Source organism: Hippoglossus hippoglossus, chromosome 17 (genome assembly GCF_009819705.1).
Source record: "Hippoglossus hippoglossus isolate fHipHip1 chromosome 17, fHipHip1.pri, whole genome shotgun sequence".
In the NCBI taxonomy this organism is placed as follows: domain Eukaryota; kingdom Metazoa; phylum Chordata; class Actinopteri; order Pleuronectiformes; family Pleuronectidae; genus Hippoglossus; species Hippoglossus hippoglossus.
In genome coordinates this window covers 17,012,017-17,034,312 of record NC_047167.1, presented here as the reverse complement: position 1 = coordinate 17,034,312, position 22,296 = coordinate 17,012,017, and the positions used below count along the sequence as shown (strand labels likewise).

Genomic DNA, 22,296 nt, shown 5'->3' with positions numbered 1-22,296 from the left:
ATCCTGGGTACGGCAATGGATGCAAGTCTGAGAAGTTTCAACTTCGCATTTAAAGTCTCAAACTCCGGGTTGATGCCCTGTGCTTGTTGTCAGGTGTTACTCAGGATCAACATCTGGCTGCCACGAAAACCAAGGACGTTTTGCAGATGTGTGTTTTTTTTCTTGTTAAATCAGAGGGAGTAACCAAAGCGTGCGCTACTGTTCCACATGCCATCCTCTCACTGAGCAGTTGTCAGGGATAATAAAAAAAAGAGAAGAATCCAGTTGTTTTTCTGCACCCCCCCTCCTCCCCTCTATCTCTGGCCGGGTTGATGAATGAGGTGTTTTCTCAGTCGTGTCAAAGTGTTGCGGCTGTGACACACGGAGCCTGAGAGGAGAAGTGGCAGGACGCCGCCCTGTCTCCACATTTATCCAGGCTCGGTCAAAGTGAGCGCGGGCCCGCGGGACTGTCCGTCCCGGTGAAGAGACGCAGGGCGATAATCTAATTATCTTTATCACAGGATTAACTGGGAAAGACCCATTCAGACGGAGCTGTTTCCCGTCTAATTGTCCACTAACACGACTGATAGCACAATAATAATAATAACAGTAGAATATAATAATAATAACAATAACAATAACAGTAATAATAATAACAGTAATACTTATAAATCATGAATCAATAACAATAATAATAATGATATAGAGCACTTGGTCCCAATATTATAAAATATTATACTATAGCAATATTTTCGTTAGAATAGATTCGCCTATTGTTATCGTTGTTGTTGTATAGTCATAATAATAGTAATGAACCATCAAATCACCAATAATAATAATAATAATAAAGTCCTTAGTCCCATTCCCGATATTGTTAAAATAATATGAGAATAATATTATAGCAATATTCGTTGTGTTACAATAAAATTAGCCTTTTGTTAATATTGTTGTTGTTGTTAATAATAATAACAGTAATAATACTAATATTTATGACACATTCAAATGTTGACTTTAGTCCCATTCACAATATTGTTTGAATAATATACAAAAAATATTATAGCAATATACATTGTGTTACAATAAAATTGGCCTATTATTGTGGTCGTTGTTAGTAGTTAATAATAATGATAGATAGATAGATAGATAGATAGATAGATAGATAGATAGATAGATAGATAGATAGATAGATAGATAGATAGATAGATAGATAGATCGTTCTCAAGTTTAGTGCATTTAAAATGTTAAAACAACATCAGCCACCATACACATTCACTCGTCAGCAGCAACAAGGTGCAAAATAAACAAGTTTCAGGTCAAATTAGTTTGTGCTTATTGCATTTGAATAAATAATAATAACTTGAACTGTCTCAGTCTTATTGGTGAATTGATTTCCCCCTCATGGCCTCAGTAGTTTTATCTGGACACTGTTTGTTTCTTTCAGGAGGTGCAGCTACAGACTGGTGATGGACCCTCTTCAGGTGTCAGTGCCTTATGTACCGACTTGATAATGATTATCTCCAGCACTCCAGCAGCTTGCTCCTGATGAGCCAACACTGCTGCGACATGCATGATGGTACATGGAGATAACATGGAACAGCAGTTTTTACAAACTCGTCACCTGAAACAAGGAATAACGTCACATCGTTTTACGTGTGACGCATGCGATCGATGCGTGACTTTGTCATTTCAGAAGTCTCCTCAGTGTCTCTGTGAATCTGCGGAGAAGCCTCTGAGATCCAGGTTTCATTTCTCTTATCTGCTGCTTAATAAAAAAAGTTTAACTGCACATGTCTCCGTTATGATTCATGAGAAGTGACTGGAGCTACATGCATGTAAAACGCAGGGAAGAGACACAGTTCATCTCTTAAATTACCACTTTATTTTCACTATTTCATTACAATTTTAACAGATCAGTGCATTTTATAAAACAGTTTTAATTATAATGTTTATTCACATTTAAATGTTGATTTGAGGACATATTTGATTCTTATGAGAGAAAAGCTTGTACTGTTATGACATATTTATAGCGAAATTCCATTGCTTTTACTTGTTAATACATTTCCAGTAACTGTCTACAAATGATTTTTTTACAGTACTATTCAAAAACTTAATTCTGCAGCTGAATTAAATATTTATTATATAGTGACACAATAGTTAGTTTTGTCTATTTTAGGAATGATAAAGATTTTTTATGTTTATTACATAAAAAATCCAGGGCCTGTATCCAATAAAACAAAAAATACTTAATTTACTTAACAGGGCTTTAAAAATACATTATAAAACATTTCTGTAGTTTAAGGTGGTAGCTGTAAATACAATATATATTAACAGGACAATTTAAAGCAATAGTTATTTTCTAAAAGCAAAACAAAATCTTACTTTCTAAATAAGGTGTTCATTTTGTATAGTCTCTCTACAGGAATGCATGGATAATAGACTGCCTCTTACAATAATGGATTATGGAATATTACGTATTATATGTGGGCCCATTTATTCAAGTATTATGTAACTTAGGTGTAACAATTGGGCATTTCCATATCCCCATATACAGCACGGTCTCAAAGAAAATACAGGTTGAATCTTGAACAGTTTAGTCCCCACAAAAAAAAAAGGAAACACAACTTCTGAATAAAGCACGAGGCTCATTGCACTAATTCCTTGCTTTGGTCTAAATGTAATAAAAATGTACTTAGGAACCTAATTTATCAGTTTGAGGAAATAGTATGAGTTTGTCCTAATCCTTGAATGTCCTGTGTATTACTTCCACGTTCCTGCTGCTGGAGGCTTTAGATCGTTGACCTATTTGCCTTCATTTTTTATGGAAGACCCAGTTAAGTTTTATACCTGCACGGCTCTGTGTCTCCTCGTCCTCTGCTGACTGGCAGCCTGTCCAGAGCTGCTGGAGCAAAGGCTGCTGGGAGGCCTCGAGCGTCAGACTCTCCTGTTTGAAGTGGTAGATGATTAAACGGGGCCATGACAGGTGTAAAAGCAACCTTTGTCATTTTGGACATGCGGCGTCCTTGCTTCCTCGGCTCGCCCACTGCACGGAACGCCCTGCTCACCTGCCTGCTTACACTGAGTGTGTGTGTGTGTGTGTGTAAACGACAATGCTGGAAGCAGAGTTTGTGGAGGCGCCTTGAGGCTGCACCACCACCCCACTCCCTGTCAGCTGCATGTGATGAATGAAAGGTAAAGTCTGTGCGTTTGTGGCATAAAGATCAAGAAGGTGAATTTCCACAAATCCCACTCCTGCACCGCAGATACAGGCTCGTCTGTGCCTTGAGAAAGATGGAGGCACATGCACGTGTCACACCGGGTTATTATTTGTGTCTCCAGCAGCTCCAGTTTATCACTGCCTGGTGCCATGCTGTCATATCAACTTGACACAGGACTCGGGGTTCATTTGACCTATTCTCTTAACTCCAATCACGCATCAGCTATAACATATATTGTTGTATTACGCTCGGCGGTTATCGTTTTGTGCCGCTCTTGTCTCGGCCGTGTCTTCTCCCTTGAAGGAGCCTTGATATGAGCAGGACTATCCCAGTGGCACCAAGATAAAATAAAACTGTTGTTGAACACACTTTAAGATTTGATACAAGATGCAGTTTGTTCTGATATCACGTCGAGTTCGAATTCAAACACGGCAGCTTTGATAGGACAAACCGAGGCAGCGCTCGGTGCTGTGTAATGTCAGGGATTAGGTGGATTAGCAGAGCAAAGCCTCGCTGTGTGTAATTATCATATTCATTTACACACTTTTTCAGGTTGTGCTTAGTCTTATTGGATGTGGGATTAAGCGGATAAGCAGGAGAGTCCCTTTCCGCATTGGATTAATGAAATTAACTTGTACACTTTTCAAGCTGTGCTTCGATTTTGATGAAGAATTAAAGTTATTTATTAAAGACCTAAGTCCATTTACTTTTATTATATATCCCATGATGACTTCTTGACATACAGCTCCACTGGTGTTGTTATTTTTCCATTAAAGAAATGTGACTTCTTTTTATGACACATATACGAAAAAAATAAATTTGTACTATTTCCAAATTTAAGTATAGAGCAGGAGCTTTCAAATGTTTCAAAGTGTAACTCAGCCTCTATGTAGTTTACTTTAAGTCAGGTGCCGAATCTCCTGAGTATTTGGGGGATTTCAAGAAGTGGTGATAACTTCTGCCACTTTTGGTTTCACGTCAAAGAAACCCCGCCTGGAAAAAGCCAGTAGTCAGATAAGGTCTACATCCATCACCTATAAAACTCAAGTGTTTAAAAAGCTATTAAAACAAGATAAGGCCGAGGTGCACAATTCAACACACTTAGCCACTAATTCCATTTACGGTGGGACCACTACAGTGTAACAGTAATGAGAGATGTAATAAAATAAAAACAAAAAGAAACAGTCCAGTCTATAGCTGCAGGTTTATTTTGGGTGACATGTCTGTTCTCTTAAAAAATGTGCAGCTCACAAGCTAAATCTGAGGGCTCATGAAATGAATTAAAGATATATTTTTACGTTATATATTTTTTTTGACTTGTGAAAACCAAAATGTTTCCAACAATCTCAGAGAAATCCCAAACTTTACTCAGGGACGTTTCAATTTGGTCGCCTTTGGATTCCATCACATCTGCTTTACGAAGGAAAAACAAACTGTTCACCAGTCAGGAGTTTCTTTCTTTGCACTGTTTGTCGTGATGGATCATTCGCTGCCACACAGAATGAATAACACATTGACACTCTCATGTCTCGCTGCCAAATATAAAGCTCGAACCAACCGTTCATTTGGTTATCTCAACATAAAGACAGGCAGCTAATTTGCCTCTGAATGGATTAGAAAAAAAAGGTAGAACATGCTAGTTGGTGAGCTGGTTGTTACCTTTGGATAGATTCACAATAGCTGATTCCCTCATCTCCAGTCTTTGTACGAAGCTAATTCTTCATAGGCTTCTGCTATCATCGTCCACACAAGCGTTTTAGCTCCTTATCAGTAATAGTCCCCCTTCATACTAACATAGCCGACATGAAATAGCTTAGCACATGACCATTCATGTACACCGGGCATGTGCGTGACGGTGTAAACAGAAAGTTTATGTTGATGTTCAACTTTGCGTTCGTTTGCGTAGTTACAGAAAATACTACAAATACAAGAAACAGCAATGGTGAAAAGTACGAGCAGGGATTTATTTTCTTGGACTGACGATGATTTGGAAATGTTACTGAGTAGCTGAGTCGCGGCTGATAAGAACCAACCAGGAAGTGAACATCCGTCCGAAGTGAACGTCATTGTTTCCAAGCGTCTCCGTTTCTGCCTGTTAGGACTAAAATTCAACTCCGGAGTTTTCAAACCAAAACGGCGCCAGAAGCGTTACCAAACTTCTCAGTTTCAGGCCCTCAGAAACTCTTGAGTACTGTAAAAAGCAAAAACAGAAACAAAGCAGTATCGGTGCATTTTAAAACAAACGTATGTGGATGTAGACTAAGTTAACTATTTGGAAAGAAAGCAAATGAGCAAAACTCCCAAATTGACTATTTTGAAAGAAAAAACTACATAGATATTTCTCTAAATGTTTTCGTTTTGTACTTTTTTTGGTTTCAGATTTTTTCATCCCATGTCTGGCTTGCGTCCTGAAGTTTGACGTCCACCACCACCCAACAATTGATTTGAGATCAAACACAAAGCGTGAGATGCGACAAGTCGAAGACGTCTGGCCGCCCGTCTCCCTGTCTCTGCGTCTCTGGAAAACAGTGCCTCATCACTCGCGTAGATTCAGCTGCCGTGTTATTGTTTCCACACCAATGTCTCCATCCTGTGGAGCCAGCCCCTCTCTAAGTGTTTTGTCTCAGGGGAGAAGGTCAGGCCTCCAGTACACTTTGTGATTTTCCCTGAATCAGCTGTGTGGAGCCGCAGGCCGAGAGAAAACAGCCTTGGGGCCGCGGCGACGTCACTGATAGCAAAACAGAGACAGGTTTGGAGGTGGTGGTGGTGACACTGTGGCCTGAGACTCATTGTATGGACAGAACAGCCGGTTAACTGCTCATAAACCCATACGCAGAGGTAGTAACGAGATATGTATGTGTCAAAATAACAGTTTCTCCAATTAGGAAGTGCCAAAGTTCGGCCGTGACCTTCTATAGCTACGGTTAAAGTTTCTTTCTACAGGGAAAATGTGTTCCAATGCGTCTATAGCTTTTCAGTTAGAAGAACAAATAAGCCCTCTGAGATCTGATAAGATTCGAGCTTCACTCAAATGGGTCTGGAGCGCCAGCAGACATGGCCGACTTTGCGCGGCGTTTGTCCTTCCATGACCGTACAACCTCCCCTTGTCTCAGCCGCGCACACTCAACACACACACACGCACACACCCACAAGCCCGCGCTCGCACAGCACAGCTCCCCTTCCGCACACATTAAACACACTCTCAGTCTGACTTAGAGGTTTCTGTCGCCCTCTCCTTCGCTTTAGTCAGTTGCCAGACAATGAAAACATTGAGAGGCAGTTTCTATGGCGTGACCAGGGCTTTTGTTTGCCTGAAAAACATATGCATTCTACATGCTCCAATTATGGTTTTATCAGATCGCTGTCAAACACACCAATCATGCGCCTTCCTTTGTGCCCTCTCTAACGGTGTGTACTGTACCATGCGGAGCAGTGGCTCGCTGTGTTTGCGTGTTTGCCCATGGTGGGAGTATAATATCCCAGACTGGTTTGTGTCCCTGTTGGCAGAAAACACGTGGCTTGGTCGAAAAACAATGTGTCACAATCCCTCCTGGCTGACGGTAACAGATTGGTTTCAAATGCAGAACTTCCTTGTGTGAATATTGCAGCAAAATTAAACAGGAGCAGTGTTGGCCTTCTGCTGGTATCTGACAAACATGCCCAGTTTCAGCCCTGACCGCCACCACTGGGTCTCCTATTTGAATAAAGAGAGAGGCCATATCAGGGTGATCTGCAGCACGTACAGTCAAATCCCTCATTGTGACTCGCACCGTGCGCTTCAACAAAAGAGTCCAGGACAGACACGGCCGATCTGACTGACCATTGGCTCAGCTCTCAAACCGGCACCACTTCCGTTCAGCGACAAAGTCACGTCCACATTGGCAGTTGTTTCTCAAGAATGCTGTTATCACGACTGAAGTTGTGTAACCCGATTTAATTTGTAAAGACTGTGGCGCACCTGTAAATGTTAAGGGACAATTTTATCAATCTATAAATTTAAATCTTAAAAAATCAAATTTGATTCTGTCCCAAACAAAACAAGATCCAATCAAATCTTTTTTTTCAAAACAAGACGGCCCCCTAGCTTGACCCCCTCCGTTATCCCCACTGACACAAAGACGAACCCTGGCCAGAGTGTGTGTGTGTGTGTGTGTGTGTGTGTTGTGATAGAAGCCAGTCAGCAGCTATAGGTGCTTAGGCTCCACTAAGTCCAGTGTTTACAGATCTGCAGGAACACAACCTTGTAGCCTCTTGATGTTGCATCCAGGCAGCCAGACATCACTGAGGTTTGAGGTCTGGACTGAGGGATATTATCCTTCCAACATGATTAACACAACATGATAAAGCCGCTGAAGCGACAGCTGCTATCTAAAGCACAACTACGTGACATTATTCAAACAAAAAGGTTTGAGTATGATGATACTCAGCTTTTGTCTTTTATATTCTTTTGACTTTTGTGTTTATCTGCTGCAGCAGATTAACAACCTACTGACCAGGGTTTGAAATCTCGTACTAGGAGGTGAATGCAATTTCCTTTGTAGGAACTGAGTTTTGAAAAATTGCATTTCAGAAATATTAACAGAAATGTCTTTTTCGAGAATTACTGTTTTCATTATTCTGAAATTCACAGATCGTCAAGTTTTCATTGAGTAGAAGGGTTAGGGTTAGAAATGTTTTACTGGAACTTGTAACTTCAGTGAAATAACCTCTTAACTTACAGATTTGAATTTCTTCCAGCAAATATATTTAGCAAACATATAAAATACAAATATACTTTAAACATGACATGAGTCATAATCCGTCACAAAGGAAAATGTAGAACCACGTCTTTATTTACAGTTTACTGACGTTTGAAAGATTGATATGGTTATGTTGGGTGTGTTATCTTTATTGACGTATCACAGGAAGAAGCAGAATCTTTTTGGGGCAAAATGCATGTTTGCATTATTGCTTTTAGGAAAGATAATTGATACGACTCTTACTTGTGTGTTAAATATGGAACTGGTGCTATAGAAGGCAATTAGTGTTGAGCTTAGCATCGTGACAAGAGAGGTGGATACTGCACTGTGCTCCTCTCCCGGTCCGTCTGAATGGTAAGTGTGAAGGCATCAAACTCGTGTAATATCGGCCACCTGCTGCCATACACATACACATACACACACACACACACACACACACACAATGATTTCTGGGATGGTGGTTATACACTGTTCTAGGCCTTGAACGTCCTATGGGTGAGAATGGAGCATGTGACAATTTAAATAGATTCTCCATATATTGTCACGTGAACACAGTAAGCAGACTACTTGATTACTATAAGCAAACTATTTAAACATTTATTTGAGTGGGAAAAATTCTCTCACAAGCTTTTTGACCCATTTAAGTGATTGATGACTGTAACTGTGATAATTAAAACACTTTTCTCCACATGTCACTTTACTGGGAGGTTCATGATACATGGCACGTAATGCAACTTCCCATTTAACTACATATTCAACAAAGACAACATGTTTATTATTGAGCTTTAGAGGGCTTGGTAGGAAGGTCTTGTTTGTGGAGAGGCTAGCTGTTTCCCTCTGCTTCCAGTCTTTTTGCTAAGCTAAGCTAATCCCCACCTGGCTCAAGCGCTGAATTTAACGGCAGGATGTCAAAAAGAGGAATCACTCTTTTCATTGTACTCTCAAAGAGAAATTGAATTAATTTATTTCACAAAATGTTGAACAATTTTTTTGAAGGACATACATTGTTTATGATGATGTGAGGATGTTGTGGTTAATGACTCCAGCTGCCAAGTAAGACGCATCTTACTACGCTATGTTAAACAGATTAAGGTGTAATGTAGCGTGAGCAGAGTTCTTATCACGCAGCGTGTTCGTACTGCAGAACAACACCTTGACATTACCTCATCTTGTAGCAGCATGTGCTGCTGTACATGTGCCGTGTGAGTCATTCATCAGAGTCCCCTACACCTCGGACTTTCGCCCCAGAGTAAAGTACCTGGAGAACTACATGTCGAACAGGGTTCCTCTTAACTTCGTACAAGACATCTTTACGTCTCTGCGTTTTATGGCAGGAAGGATAAAGGTCATCACGAAGGTCGTTTGAAAAGATCCAGGGAGGGAGAGGACGAAACTGCGCACAGAGTCTGCGTAGGAGCGAAGGAAGCAGAGAGGGATGAATAGAGGGAGGGAGAGGAAGGAGAAGAAGAAAGAATTACGACTGGAAGGGAGGCTGCTTTCCAACACCACTCACGGTGAAGGCTGGTGTGTGTGAAAGCCGCACTGTAGGAGCATGCACACACAAATACACACCTTTTGCGGGTTTCCTACCTGTGACTCAGGTCAGTGGGAGTCTCATGAGCGAGAGGCGGTAATCAGTAACAGTATTATATGGCTGTGTTAATAGTTAACGTGGCCCCTAGACACTGTGCCCCTGGCTCAAGCACCTGCAGCCCCTTTTACAGGCATCATCCACAGAGAGAACAAATAGTCTGAATGCTTGTTGGGCACATCGCTTTTACACAAACCATCGTTTCAGGCCTCCGTCAGCAGGTGGCTGGTGAGAAAAGTCTGCAGGAAAAGAGAGATCTCGGGTTTACGAGGTTAATAACTCAAGTTCAAACTTTGTCATTAGCTCCATAAAGAGTTGGCGTGTGCAACTTTACTGCTAACTTTATTCTTCTCTTCACTTCTCTTCTCTTCTCTTCTCTCTCTCTCTCTCTCTCTCTCTCTCTCTCTCTCTCTCTCTCTCTCTCTCTCTAACTCCCACACATGGCCTTCTGGCTTCACACTCTAGAACAAATGTATCTTTGACAAACACTGTTGTAAAAAAAAAAAGTCTTGTAGCTGCTTCTGGATCAGCTCCCGCTGCTCCCGCTCCTCCCCCCCCCCCCCCCCCCCCCCCCCCCTCTTTCTCCGCACTTAGACACATATGCAAACGTGCACTGGCAGGCCCCATATCTGTACAAAAAAAGAAAAAACAGCGACACACACAAACACATGCCTCCCTCTGCTTTTGATAGATACCGGCGAACTCGGGTCAGGATAACCTTGTGGTGACCCACCGGCTCCATCTCCTGTAGTGACCTCTCCCAGCACCTGCTAAGGCCCATCCCTGCTGCCAGGCCAACCACACCACACCACGCTCACCAACACCGAAAGCCACAGAAAGCCCAGAACGCCCTGAGACGTTACAGCTTTCAGGTTCCCTTCTCCTCCCATTGGTTCCAGATAGCCTCTTTTTTATTTTTTTATTTTAGTATTCCACGTCCGAGCGGCATTGATCTCCAGTCTCAAAGTCCAAGAGCCTGATGCGAATGTAGTGACATCAACAGAGCACTAAGGCAATGTTAATGCTTCTCTATCCAGGCAGATGGAGGTGTGTGTGCACAGTGCAAACAGACCCTTGTACTGAGGAGACGAAGCTGGAGCAGTCGGCAGTGCCAAAAAAAGAAAAAAAAAATCTAGGCTAATGTCTGTTTCTCCCTCGAAATTGTTTTTTGATAAGTGAATATCAGGAGATAAGTGTTGTCACCGTCCTATCTGCAAAGCGGAAGCCAGCTCGATAAATCTCCTCCGTAATCTAATGGGAGTCCTGGGCAGCGGCTGCGATCGAGGGAATACCGTCTGCTGCACTGAGCCGGGGGGAAGATCCAGTCCTATTAAAGAACCAGGGGAGACGTTAGCCAACTCTGTCAACTTGTAGAAATTGATTAGATCTTTACATTAAACAAATGACTATCGCCGCTCGTTCAGGATTACTTTGGATTTGTTGACATATCGAAGTGATCCTGATAGCCTCTGCCAGTAGTGGCTCTATATCTGTGTCACAGCAGGTGGAACACAGTGGAATACTATGTATTCTGGGGTTAAAGTGTTGACTTCTCTTGCGGGTGAAAATATAAAATATAATAGCAAATACTTTTATGATGGCCACTGACACAAGCTGACAAGATCAGATACTAATTTTTAGTAATTGAGCAACCAATAAAGTTAATTTTATAACTCCTAAAAGTTTCTTTTTTATCCACCGTGATGATGTTGGAGACTTATTACAAAAAATATATATATATATATTTTTAAATATTGAAAGCTTTTGGAATTTACCTATTTATTCTATTTTAATCTGTTTCTATTTTTTCAAAATTTGTCTTTTAACTTTACTTAGACCTAATTCTCTGTAGTCTATTTTTTCATTTCCACAACCAGACTCTTTGACTTCAACCTCAATGTTTTCGGTATTTTTATTAATTGTTTTGTTCCAAACTCCCATTACTGTGTGAAAGCTATTAACTACATCAGCTCAGAATCTAAATCAGACTTTAGACGACTTCTCCAGTCGGCTTTGAGCCTGCTTCTGTTTTCATGTGCTACCATTGTTGTTAGGTTGAGGAGCAGTTTTAAAAAAAACGCTTCCTTGTTTTTCTATTTTACTGCAAGGAAACTGCAACATCTGGGATTTAAAAGTCACGTTTATGAGCGACGGTGACAGGAAATCAAACCTGGATGATAAACAACTTCTTTACTAGGCCTCAGAAAATGTACATGCACATCCTGCAAATGTCTTTAGCGACAGACGTTGGAGTTTCTAGACGTTTAGCAACAAATCATCAGCTAGAACCACGACCATTGAACTAAATGGGAATCGTTGCAAGTTAATTTGATATACTGACTTAATTTTAAGACAATGGCTGCTTAGATGGTGGCATATTAAAGAACCAGTCAATTGGATCAGTCAACCCCTCCACCTTCTCAGTGTCTTCCTGATCTTTTGCTGTGACAACAATCCAACTCGCCGAGCTGGAGACGAGAAGGGCCCTCCTCCCCTCCCCTCCCCGCTGACCCGGGATCCCAGGGGTTGGTGTTAAGTAAACTTTGTCGGCCATGCAACAGTCTCCAGCAGAGAAATGTCTCTCTGCTCATCAGGAGACCTTCTCCATGACCCCCACCTCTCCGCCTTGGCATTCCTCCGACACACCACCTCCCCGACCCACCTTTCTCTTCATCCATCCTGCCCCTTCCCCCCCTCCCCGCCTGCCCTGTATGCGTTGCCTTGAGTCCTGCTCCCTGTCCCAGCAGCCTCGGTCGGCCCGACTGCTGTCTCCTGCGCTGGAGACAGCCTATCAGGGGCCTCACGTCATCAGTCTCCAGGACGTGGGCGACAGAGATTACTAGCTTCTATCGGGGAGAGGGGGGGCGGGGGGCATTTTAAGTGGACGCTCCTTTCTCTCAACATAACGAAACCCTGATGGGACATTTTATCTGTCTGGTAGGTTTGCGGGGACGGTGCACCAGACAAATATCAGCTATCCTGGCCGAGCAAAAAACCCAGAGGAGAGAGAACTTGAAGCTTGTTGCTGTAAACACGAAGCTAGTTTCGGCCCAAACAAGGGGTTTGGAACAACAGCACAGAAAAGTGAAGGTATGCTATCAAGTACCAGATGCTGCTTTCCCAGGCTGCAGGCCGAGACCTTCAGGAGTTTGAACTGAGTGTTGGGTTTTTTTCTTTGTGAAAAAATTCCTCTAGCACAGGTTGAAAATACTCCATGAAAATCTATATTTTCACTTCTCTCTCTGACTGAGACTCAAAGCAAAAAGCAAATAAAAAAAATATATATTTAATTTTAGTTATTGATTGAAGGAATTCACCTTTTTTGCCAAGGGTTAAACGAGAAGATTAATTATCACCCCGTGAAATAAATAATGAAGTTACAGCGATTTAGCATAGCTTAGCATAGCATGGCATAACATAAAGACTGAAAACAGCTAGCTCTTGCCAAAGGGAACCAAATAGGCCTACCTGGTCAGGACCATAAATCTTGTTTTCTTAATCCATAAAAAGAGCAAAGTGTAAACAAGTTGTGGTTAAAGGATGTTACGTGCTGAACTATTTCTTTCTCAGTTTACGCTAACGTCGCTTTCATGGCATTTTATGAAAGGCTGAGTGAGAAAATTTGAGATATTGGGGATTTATGACAGAATTACCGTAGCAACAAAAGTTTTATTTAAAAGGTGTTTTAAATGGCGGATCTTCATAATTCTTGGCAAGAAAGCAAATAAATGTTTTTTGCAAAATGTCAAACTATTCTTACGTTTTTTAGACCCAGCTACGATCTCACATTGTCAAAACATGACTTTGAGCTGTTGAAGAAGTTTTTGCTCATTCAACAAGTTCAACAAGCGGTGCTCTTTAAAATGGATCTTTTAGAAGCTTCTGGTCCTTTGAAGGCATAGTTTGACAAATTGGAGTTTTACTATGAAGTTGGCAGTTTTTAGGCCAACGCTAAGATAACTAGCAAAATGTATAAAAAGTGTTATCACTGTCTCAGCAAAAGAGAAAATATATTTTCAAGAAAGTCAAACTATTTTTTAAACATTCGACCACCAGGCAATTCACCCTGGGAATAGTCAAAACTGGACTGGAAACTGTTGCATGTTGGTAGATTTGCCTTTTGCTTTCTATTGGAGCACTGCTTTTTTAAATTCCGGCCTCAATGTTTCCACTGGACCCGGAGCTTTAAAAGAACATCTCTCCCTCTGCCAGGTGGTGTGAAGCTGTCTAACTCTCAAGCCCTTGTCATCCCCTCTGTCTAGAACATGGAGCCCTGGGATATTTGTGTATCACGTATTGATTTGGAGGTACAACCCTTGGCTGTAAACCAAAGATAAATAAGTTAGGCATTAACTATTTTTTCCAGGGGTCACTCTGAGCCTATTTCACATAGCCTGGATGGAACACACCTGGAAAAAAAAAATGCCTGCCCGTGTGATGGACTCTGGAATATTGATTTTCCTCTCGGAACAAAAAAAAAAAAGGGCCTTTGCAGTCAGTGTTTCCCTCTGAGCTCAGATAGGGCTGCGACATTCCCGTCTACTCCCTCCAAGGTTACTGCCTGCTCAGCGGAGGCCAGCACCTGTCAGATGTACGCTTGTTTTGTTACACAAGGTGTCTTTGTGGCGTTCGCTGTCTCCACAGAACACACTTTTTCTTCCCCTGTGATGGAAAGAAATTGAGGAAAAGAAACAAAAATAAAAAAGGAGCACTCAGGGCGGGGGTTCAGAAAACTCTGGCTCCGGGGGGAGATTCCTTGTTATCTCCCTCTCCGGGTTTACAAGGATTACAAACTGTTGAACTCTCATACACTGATCCCCCAAAAGAGGCCTTGTTTAAAAAAATCCTGACCTGGCAGAACGCAGGACGACACAATCATCAACGCCGCCTTGTTTGCTTTGCTGAGTGTGGTGAATGTGATGAAGTTTACACTCGTTGATTAAGTACGTCTACCTCATTGTCCTGCATACTTGTCGTGGTGTGAAACCAATCACGTCGAAAAAGACCTCCAGTGCTATTGGTTAATTATTTGAAGAATTCACCAGTGGCTCCGACGCAGCTCCGGCAGCGATTAAAGCTTTAGTCTCACAGAAATGCTCCTAAAATGTGAAAATACTTAGCTTTTTGTGTGATTTCACCCCATGTAATTACAACTTACTTACGCATTTCAACACGTCTTTTCTCAACTGGAGCTCACTGCTGTGTTTGTGTTCGCAATCAGCCTAATAAAATGAATAGGCTGCTGTGTTTCTTAGCCCCGTCAGGAATCTGTTCAATCTCTGCATCAAAAGCACTTGACAAGTTTACGGCCCAGGCAAAGGTTGCATCTCTACAGCTTTATAGAATTATTAAGTAAGCAATTATGATAACCCACTGTTTTAAAGATAATAGGATGATAAGGTTCTGCCAGACTCGCTCTGTAGTTTGCCCTGACGCTGCTCTTCCTGAGGAGAAAATCAATATCTGTTTTTTACACTTCGGGCCACTTTGTCCTCCCCAGGTGTTTATTCTTCCTGTCGAGCGTTTCAAAGATCCATAGAAAGCAGTGATAATTATATCGTAAGAGTGAACCTCCTGCATCCACACGCTGCAATGACCCTGCGTGGCTGGAGGCATTTTATCAAAGCTCATAAACCTTGAATGACTATATATTGATAAAGGCTGTTTAAAGTGTCATTGGAACGATAACATTTGCACTGTAAATGTGGCTCGCAGGCTCCAGCCTCCAATCATGCCGGGGTGATAAGGACGGCACTGACTGGGATACAGCTAATAGGTCAAAAGTCACAAAACTGTTTGGCCCGGAGACGGCGAAAAAAGTTGAGTTTTACTGTTAAAATCCTTAAAAAACAAACATAATTAAATTTAATTTAAGGAAGGATAAAGGTCCGTGGGCGTCTCAAACTCTAACTGTGGTGATAATAAGTGTAGATCTGCAGAAACAACAACATGTAGTTGATGCAATAAAACCTTAAACGTTGAACTGGGATTAGTTGTGTAAGGAGCAGTGGATGACTTGCACAACACATGCACATGGCTTTATGTTTGCACAATAAAAATATACAATATCATAAAATGATAAAACACAATAAATTATTATTAAATGACAAAAAAAATAAAGGATGTGACAAAACAAATTAAAATAGTAAAAAATACAATAAAGGTTGTTTTTTGGCTTTCTCTTCTAAAATGCTCGTCTTACACAGATCGGCTGCAGTCGGCTTCGATCGCCGGGCTGTTTGTGTTAACACTCTCCCTCCACATGCATAAATGCATAAATAACAATCACCCACCACTGAGAGGGTGATGGACGAGTGGTTTGACACTTTGCCCTGATCAATATCAATAAAGCAATCAGCATGTCAGGGGGCCCTGCGTGTTTTGAGGAGAAAATCTGTGAGAGAGGCCGGCTGAGTTTATGGCTTTACTGTGGGAGGTGGGGCTGCGGCTCCCAGGTACATCCACCAACACACAGAGACACATGGTTACACCACGTTTAGAGATTAATGTCTTACATGTGTTTTACCAATGAGTCTCATGAGCTCAAATTCACAGAGTAACTTTGAATCAATCCACAACTCGTCTGCTGAATAAAAACGAGCCGGTGTTTGTCCTCGGTTTGACAAATACCCACAGTTAACTGCCTCTAATTCCTCAAATCTGTCCCTAAATGAGACATGATCAAAAAATCCTCAGGCAAAAACACCCCACCCTCACCCTCCCCCTCTCCTGTGGTCCTCGCAGAGTCTGTCCAGACATCCAACATCGCACTTTGCTCAGCTGCTCCATAAACGGAGACAATAAATTGGAGCGGAGTTCTGAACTGGATGACATGTGGGAGAAGGGAGACCTTCAGACAGGCGGCGATCAATTCTTCCAACTTGGAAGGGAAACTGGTGGACAAACACGACGGGAGAGAACGATTTCAGAACCTTTTTCTTCACAGTTGTAGTCTGATTTGATTCCTACAACTTCAGAAGCAGATCATTTGAAGCCTGGAAATTTCAAACAATAAAAATGTGTTAATAATAAACTCTATCTTCTTCTGTTGGTAAATGTATGACAAACCTAGGACTTGTTTTCTATTTAAACCTCATAAACCAATGTACACAATTCATAAAACTGCATTTTATATACATGAAGTAAAATTTATATAGATATTTCATATCTTGATGACGAGGCCCTGAACGATCTTTAATACTTCTGGAGTTTCATTTTGACAGTTACCTGAAATATCCTTTGTGTCGTCTCTAACAGGAACAGATCTCATCCCAACAGGCTATAAGATCAAGTTCTTTTTTTTTGTGTATTTCTTTCTGACATGATGAACAACTCTGTCTCAAAGTGAGCATGTTGCTCTGACCCCCAAAATAACTGGGCCACAGATTCGTGACCCCCGCTTTCCCAAATGATACGGACTTGAGCTAGTTCACCAAAAAGTTCACAGACGTGCACATGAAGAAAGTAGTATTTGTTCGCTTTTTTAACAATTACGGTCACAATATGCTACTTTGAGTTGGTTTTAAACTGTATTTGATTCATGTAATTACTCTTGTGACCCTCCTCCTGTGGCTCCTGGCCCCCCAGAGGTCCTGACCCCCACTGCCCTAGATGAAAGATGGAGTCTATAACTACCTGTCAAACAGAAATCTCATGCACGTGTGAGCATCTTCTTCTGAACGCTCTTGATTTGTCCTCTGCAGCACAAATGCAGGCGCAGGAGAGACAGGATTTAGTCGCTGCATGCACTGCCACCTTGTGATGCGCTTTGAAACCTGCATGTCAAGACCCTCTCATCAGGCTGTCACCTCGTAGTAAAAGTGGAAAGAATATGATCATGTCTGTCAGGTCATGACTTTAAAACTACAGTGCCAGCGGCAGAGCCTGAGGGGGGGGGCACGGACCGTCCTCCCCCTGTGGCGTGCTGACTCCACCGGCAGATGGATGCCACTGACCCGGCTCAATGATCACAGCACAGACTTGAAGCAGAGTCAGAGGCATTTTCCTGATCGTGTTTTGCCTCATGCTCTCTCCTCTCCGGGGGGGTGGGGGGGCTTCAATTCATCTCTATCTGCTGGCTCAGTCAAGCCTATGAGTGCCCGGCCCACCATCACTCACACTCCGCAGGAGCAGCCAGAGAATTAGCTGACCCCCCCCCTGGCGTGGGAGTTAACAACCCCTGCGGTCCAGTCAGCAATGCTGCAGCCTTCAAGTGGCTGAGTGTGGCAGGCGTGGCCGTCAGGGGATGCTCCCCAGGATCAGGCCACAGGCCGGGGGGGGGAGATAGTGTCGTCTCCGGCACCCTGACAGTCAGCCAGCAGGGCAGCGAGGGGTCTGGGTCCAGTCATTCACCTCAGTACTGTCTGATGTCATGGCTTCGTCATTCTAACCTTAAGTACTTGGAGAATGTGGACACATGAACTTTACACCCATTAGTCATCGCTGAATTAAACAATCTGCAGCTGGAACAGCCTCCACTATTCTGAGACGGCCTTTCCTTTGGATTTTAGGACCTGGCTGCAGAGATTTGGATGAATATGTTGAGGTCACGGCTCTGGACAGGTCAAGTTCCTCCACACCAAAACGACAGCGTTCCCTAAACTGCTGCAAACTCCACCAAGGCCCAACGTTCCCCTGAGGAAACCACATCTAAATCCACTAGATGCAGATTTTTTCATTTTGATATGCACCAGATTGCTCACACTCATAAATATCAGTCCCCTAAACCGGATTTCTTTCTTTGAAAAAATCAAGGAGAATGTTGAAATCTCGGAATATTAAAGAAAGTGAACAAAATTGATCCTGGATCCACACAGAAATGTACTTTTCTCTTCCCTGACGCACACAGCGTCCTTCCACCAGGTTTCATGGTAATCCTGCTCTCAAACCAACAAGCAAACAAACAGGCGTGAAAACACAACATTAACAAAACAACATGAGTTCAGCAGGAGGGTCCAAAGATCCCATTCAAGTGAATGAGAGGGTGGGCTTAGACCTTTGGACCCCACTGATACAGTTTGTTGTGCAGCTTAATAATTACATATCTGTATCTTTGTTCTAATCTGAAGTTGTCCACATACTTACTTATTACTTAAGTCCTTTAAAATCAGTTTTTATACAACAATATCATTATTTCTAACATGTGCTTTTTATTTTCTATACAGGAAGTAATTTTAGCCACTGATTCCCATATGTTTCTATGTGTGTTATTAGTTTTTAATTAGTTTGCTGTGTTTTAGGTTGTTTGTGTTATGTGACCCTGCTTGTATTTATATTTTCTTCACGTCCTTGCTGCACATCATGAGCAGGACTCCCTGGCAGAAGAGATGGAACTTTCCTGGTTGAACAAAAGGATAAATAAAACAAGCAATTTGTCTTTTTCACACATGGACCCACTGACAAAGTGTCCAGAAGCGGAAGCTGCCATTTCCTCCCCGCGTTTCCGCTGTAACAGGTAAACCACACGAGAGAGAGCGCCATTTTCAAAGACAGGTACTCGAGTCTAAAGTGACAAAGCACCAGCGACATGACACCAGACTGTATGTCCACCGTCTCGGGCCCGGTGCCAAGTCCCAGAGATCAGAAAAAATAAAGAGTGTCCTCTCCAGTCAGTGTGCATGAAGTGAGCGGCTGACAGCATGATGGATGTCCTGTTATGAGCAGCCGCGGAGCGTGAGCCGGGCCCGAAGACGTCCAGGTTATGAATGGACCAGTCAATGAGCTAGAACATAAATGGCCTTTGGTGATAATTTGTCAGCAGTGTGGAGATGCCTTGTGAGATGTCCCCCGTGTCACACCGCTCACTTTACCAGATGCATCACCCTGTTCTCTCTGTCCTCTCTGGGGTTTTTTCCTTTATATTCCTGCTCTTCTCTTCTTTCTCCGATTAGCATAGTTGACCTATCGCACGCCGGCGCCGACTCATTATTAGGTGTTAGCATTTTCAATTACCCCACACCTCCCATCACCGCCACCCTGTCTCCTCCGCGAGGCAGACGCTGCACAGCAGGGGAAGAGCAACAAACTACACCTGAGCTCGACTGGAAAAACAAAAGCTAAAAGAAGGAGTCAGGTTTTGAAGTTTGAAAAAACAAACAGCGCCTTGTTTTTAATGTCCCCATGGTTCATTTAGATCTTTATTCCAGCTATACTGTTGTTTTTAAAAGCACTTATCAGCAATACAGACCGAACTGTTTTCATGATACATGTCGTACTGCATATGTCAAACATTCATGCCAAAGAAAAGAAAAAATAATAATAATAATACCACGGATACATTTCCAACAGGACAATTACAGGGATTGAAAATAAAGTACAAAATAGGCTTTTTCATGACAACCGTAACAAGACAACACTACCATAAAGCGTATTAGTGCTTCTAGCTTAAAGTGTTATCAGTGGAAAGAATCAAAACTGTACTGGGGGAAAAACGTTTTCAGTCCTACAAATAGAAGGAGGGGGGGGGGGAGAAATAAAATAATGCTTGTATGCGGTTGCAAATTCCCACATAGCGGAGCAAGCCGGCCACGTCGCTGAGTCTCCACATGGGCAACTGCCTTTTTAAGAGAGGTAAGGCAAGTTCTGTCTTTTTAAAAAATAAAATCATTAGCTTTTCCTCCCAAAAGAAAAATACTGGTGAGAAGATACTTGACATTTTTATGACAACAAAAGTCTCCATTTTTTTTTTTCTGTTTCACACAAATGAGTTAGGTTTACAGAGACCTAATTCAGAGAGGGGGAGAAAAGCTTCTATCTTTCCATCTAGAAAGCTACAGCCAACAGAAAGCAAACAGAAAAAAAGAAACATCACGACATATCTCAACATTAATATCAAAGCAGAATGTTTGAGAGATTTTGAGGCTACATATTAGGAAGGCAGTGAGACCTATAAATCCTATTTTTGGGCAGCAATACAAAATAATTTATTCTACATTTTCATCTTAGTGTTCTAATAGATTGTACTCTCCAGCTCAATAAATGTAGATTTTTTGAGAAGAAAGGGAAATACACTTTAAATAAAAAGAAGGAAAAACAGTAATACAAGATAAAGAGCACCTTATCCCCCATACAAGTTATTAAACCGGTAGATTTTTGGAAGCAAAATGGCACATAGTAATCAATGGTAAATTAGCAATGCTCATTGAATTGTACAATACCACCAGGTCTCATTAGAGTTTTAACAAAACGTTGTGACAGGAGACTCGTTTGCATCTCGTGGGTCTGTGTGTACAACAAACAGGTACGACAAGGGCTGGTCACTGGACAGAAGCTGCAGAAGTTTCGCGTGTTTGTCTTGAAACCCAACACGGCCGGCTCTCGTGTCGCAACACCGCCGTCGTTCTCGGTGCAGCTCGGTAAACAAAGTACGGGTGTGGTGTGCTACCTGGCAGTCCGACTGCTCCGCGTTTGTTAATCACTGAGCGGCAGCGGGGCCGCCACAGTGAGTGTGGAAACGAGCTTTAAAACCCTGACTCAGCTTTTTCTAGTGCAAAACCGCCAACATGTGGTCTTCGACGGCGAGGACAGTCGGCATACGGCGTGTGTCACGACGGCCAAACACAGACACGAAGCCAAAAACACTCACAGGAGCCTGTAAAATGGTGCAAACAGTGATGCGTCACAAACTTGCCATACTGTAATGAAAACTTAATTACTGAAAAAATCCACATCAGGAGCTTCAGATAGCAATACACTGGAATTAAGATTTACAGATACAATAAAACTTGACTGCGACAGATGCTTGGGAACTTTACACCGAAGGTAACGGCCCGGCCTCGCCTCCTCTACACTCGTGGATTCGCTCTGGTACTCGAAGCTGTTCCAGGGGGAAATCCAGGCACAGGTCCGACCCCTTTAAGTTCATTTTCAAGATGTAAAGTCTGAGGGTGCCGCCATAGACTCCAAGAGAGAAAAGAAGTTTCACATAAGAAGTAAAAACAGAGAAAGGGATGAGGAGGGGGTGGTAAGAAAGAGGAAAAGAGAGCGACAAAGAGAAGAAAAGGCGATGTGCGTAAAAGCAACCATCTTTCCGGCTGCATTTAGGAGACGACAGCAGAACTGATGAAGTCGACTCGTAATTTTCCTGGTTTTGTAACAGAAACTCCACATGAACACAGTCAGACCATTAAGAGCGCGTTTGTGTGTGGACTAAGACATTTTGAGGACGCCCTTGGCTGGCTGACTTGGGTGCTGTGAGGATGGTTAGAGTGGCAGCGGCTGGCAGCAGTAGCAGTAGCAGCCGGCAGCAGCTGGTGTGGTTGTGGCCTTGCAGGCGTGGTTGGTGTGAACTTTAAGAGAAGCGGACAGAGTCCGTGGGGAGGTCTAGTACGAGGAGGATGCGGCGCTCGATGGCCTTGCGGCAGATGGGGCACTCGCTCATTCGGTCCCCGCCACAGCTGGCAGGTTGCCGTGGCCGCACATGAAAATCATGTTCTTGAGCCGGTCCAGACAAACCGGACACATGGTCTGCGGAGAGGTGAAGAGAAACAATCGCAGGTTGTTGTTTTGTTGCGGAAAAAAGTCATTTGAAAAGTAATTTGAACTTTCAAAAGAAACAAACTGACAGTCACTTATTTCAACAAACCTGGATACAGATGTTCGTTATTGATCAGTGATCACCTCCCAGCTCAGATCAGGTTTATGATTTCTTGGTAGTTCATGAGCCACAAAGTGTAAATCATTTTTCTAGTAAGTTTGGCTTTAATGAATTGATGTTATAAAAAATGGCATCATCACTACTGTGCAGACTCTGGCTCCAAATGTGCAAAATGAG

At 42.5% G+C, this 22,296-nt stretch overlaps 1 protein-coding gene across 1 annotated transcript in view; it reads right to left on the bottom strand.

The window, feature by feature from the left end:
* Positions 1 to 19,629: 19,629 nt before the first annotated feature.
* Positions 19,630 to 22,296, bottom strand: part of mib1 (mindbomb E3 ubiquitin protein ligase 1) — a 52,729-nt gene continuing 50,062 nt past the window's right edge. The window contains 2 exon segments of the mRNA XM_034612584.1: positions 19,630 to 21,920; positions 21,923 to 21,989. Coding sequence (XP_034468475.1) covers positions 21,814 to 21,920; positions 21,923 to 21,989 — 174 coding nt within the window. The 3' untranslated portion in view covers positions 19,630 to 21,813.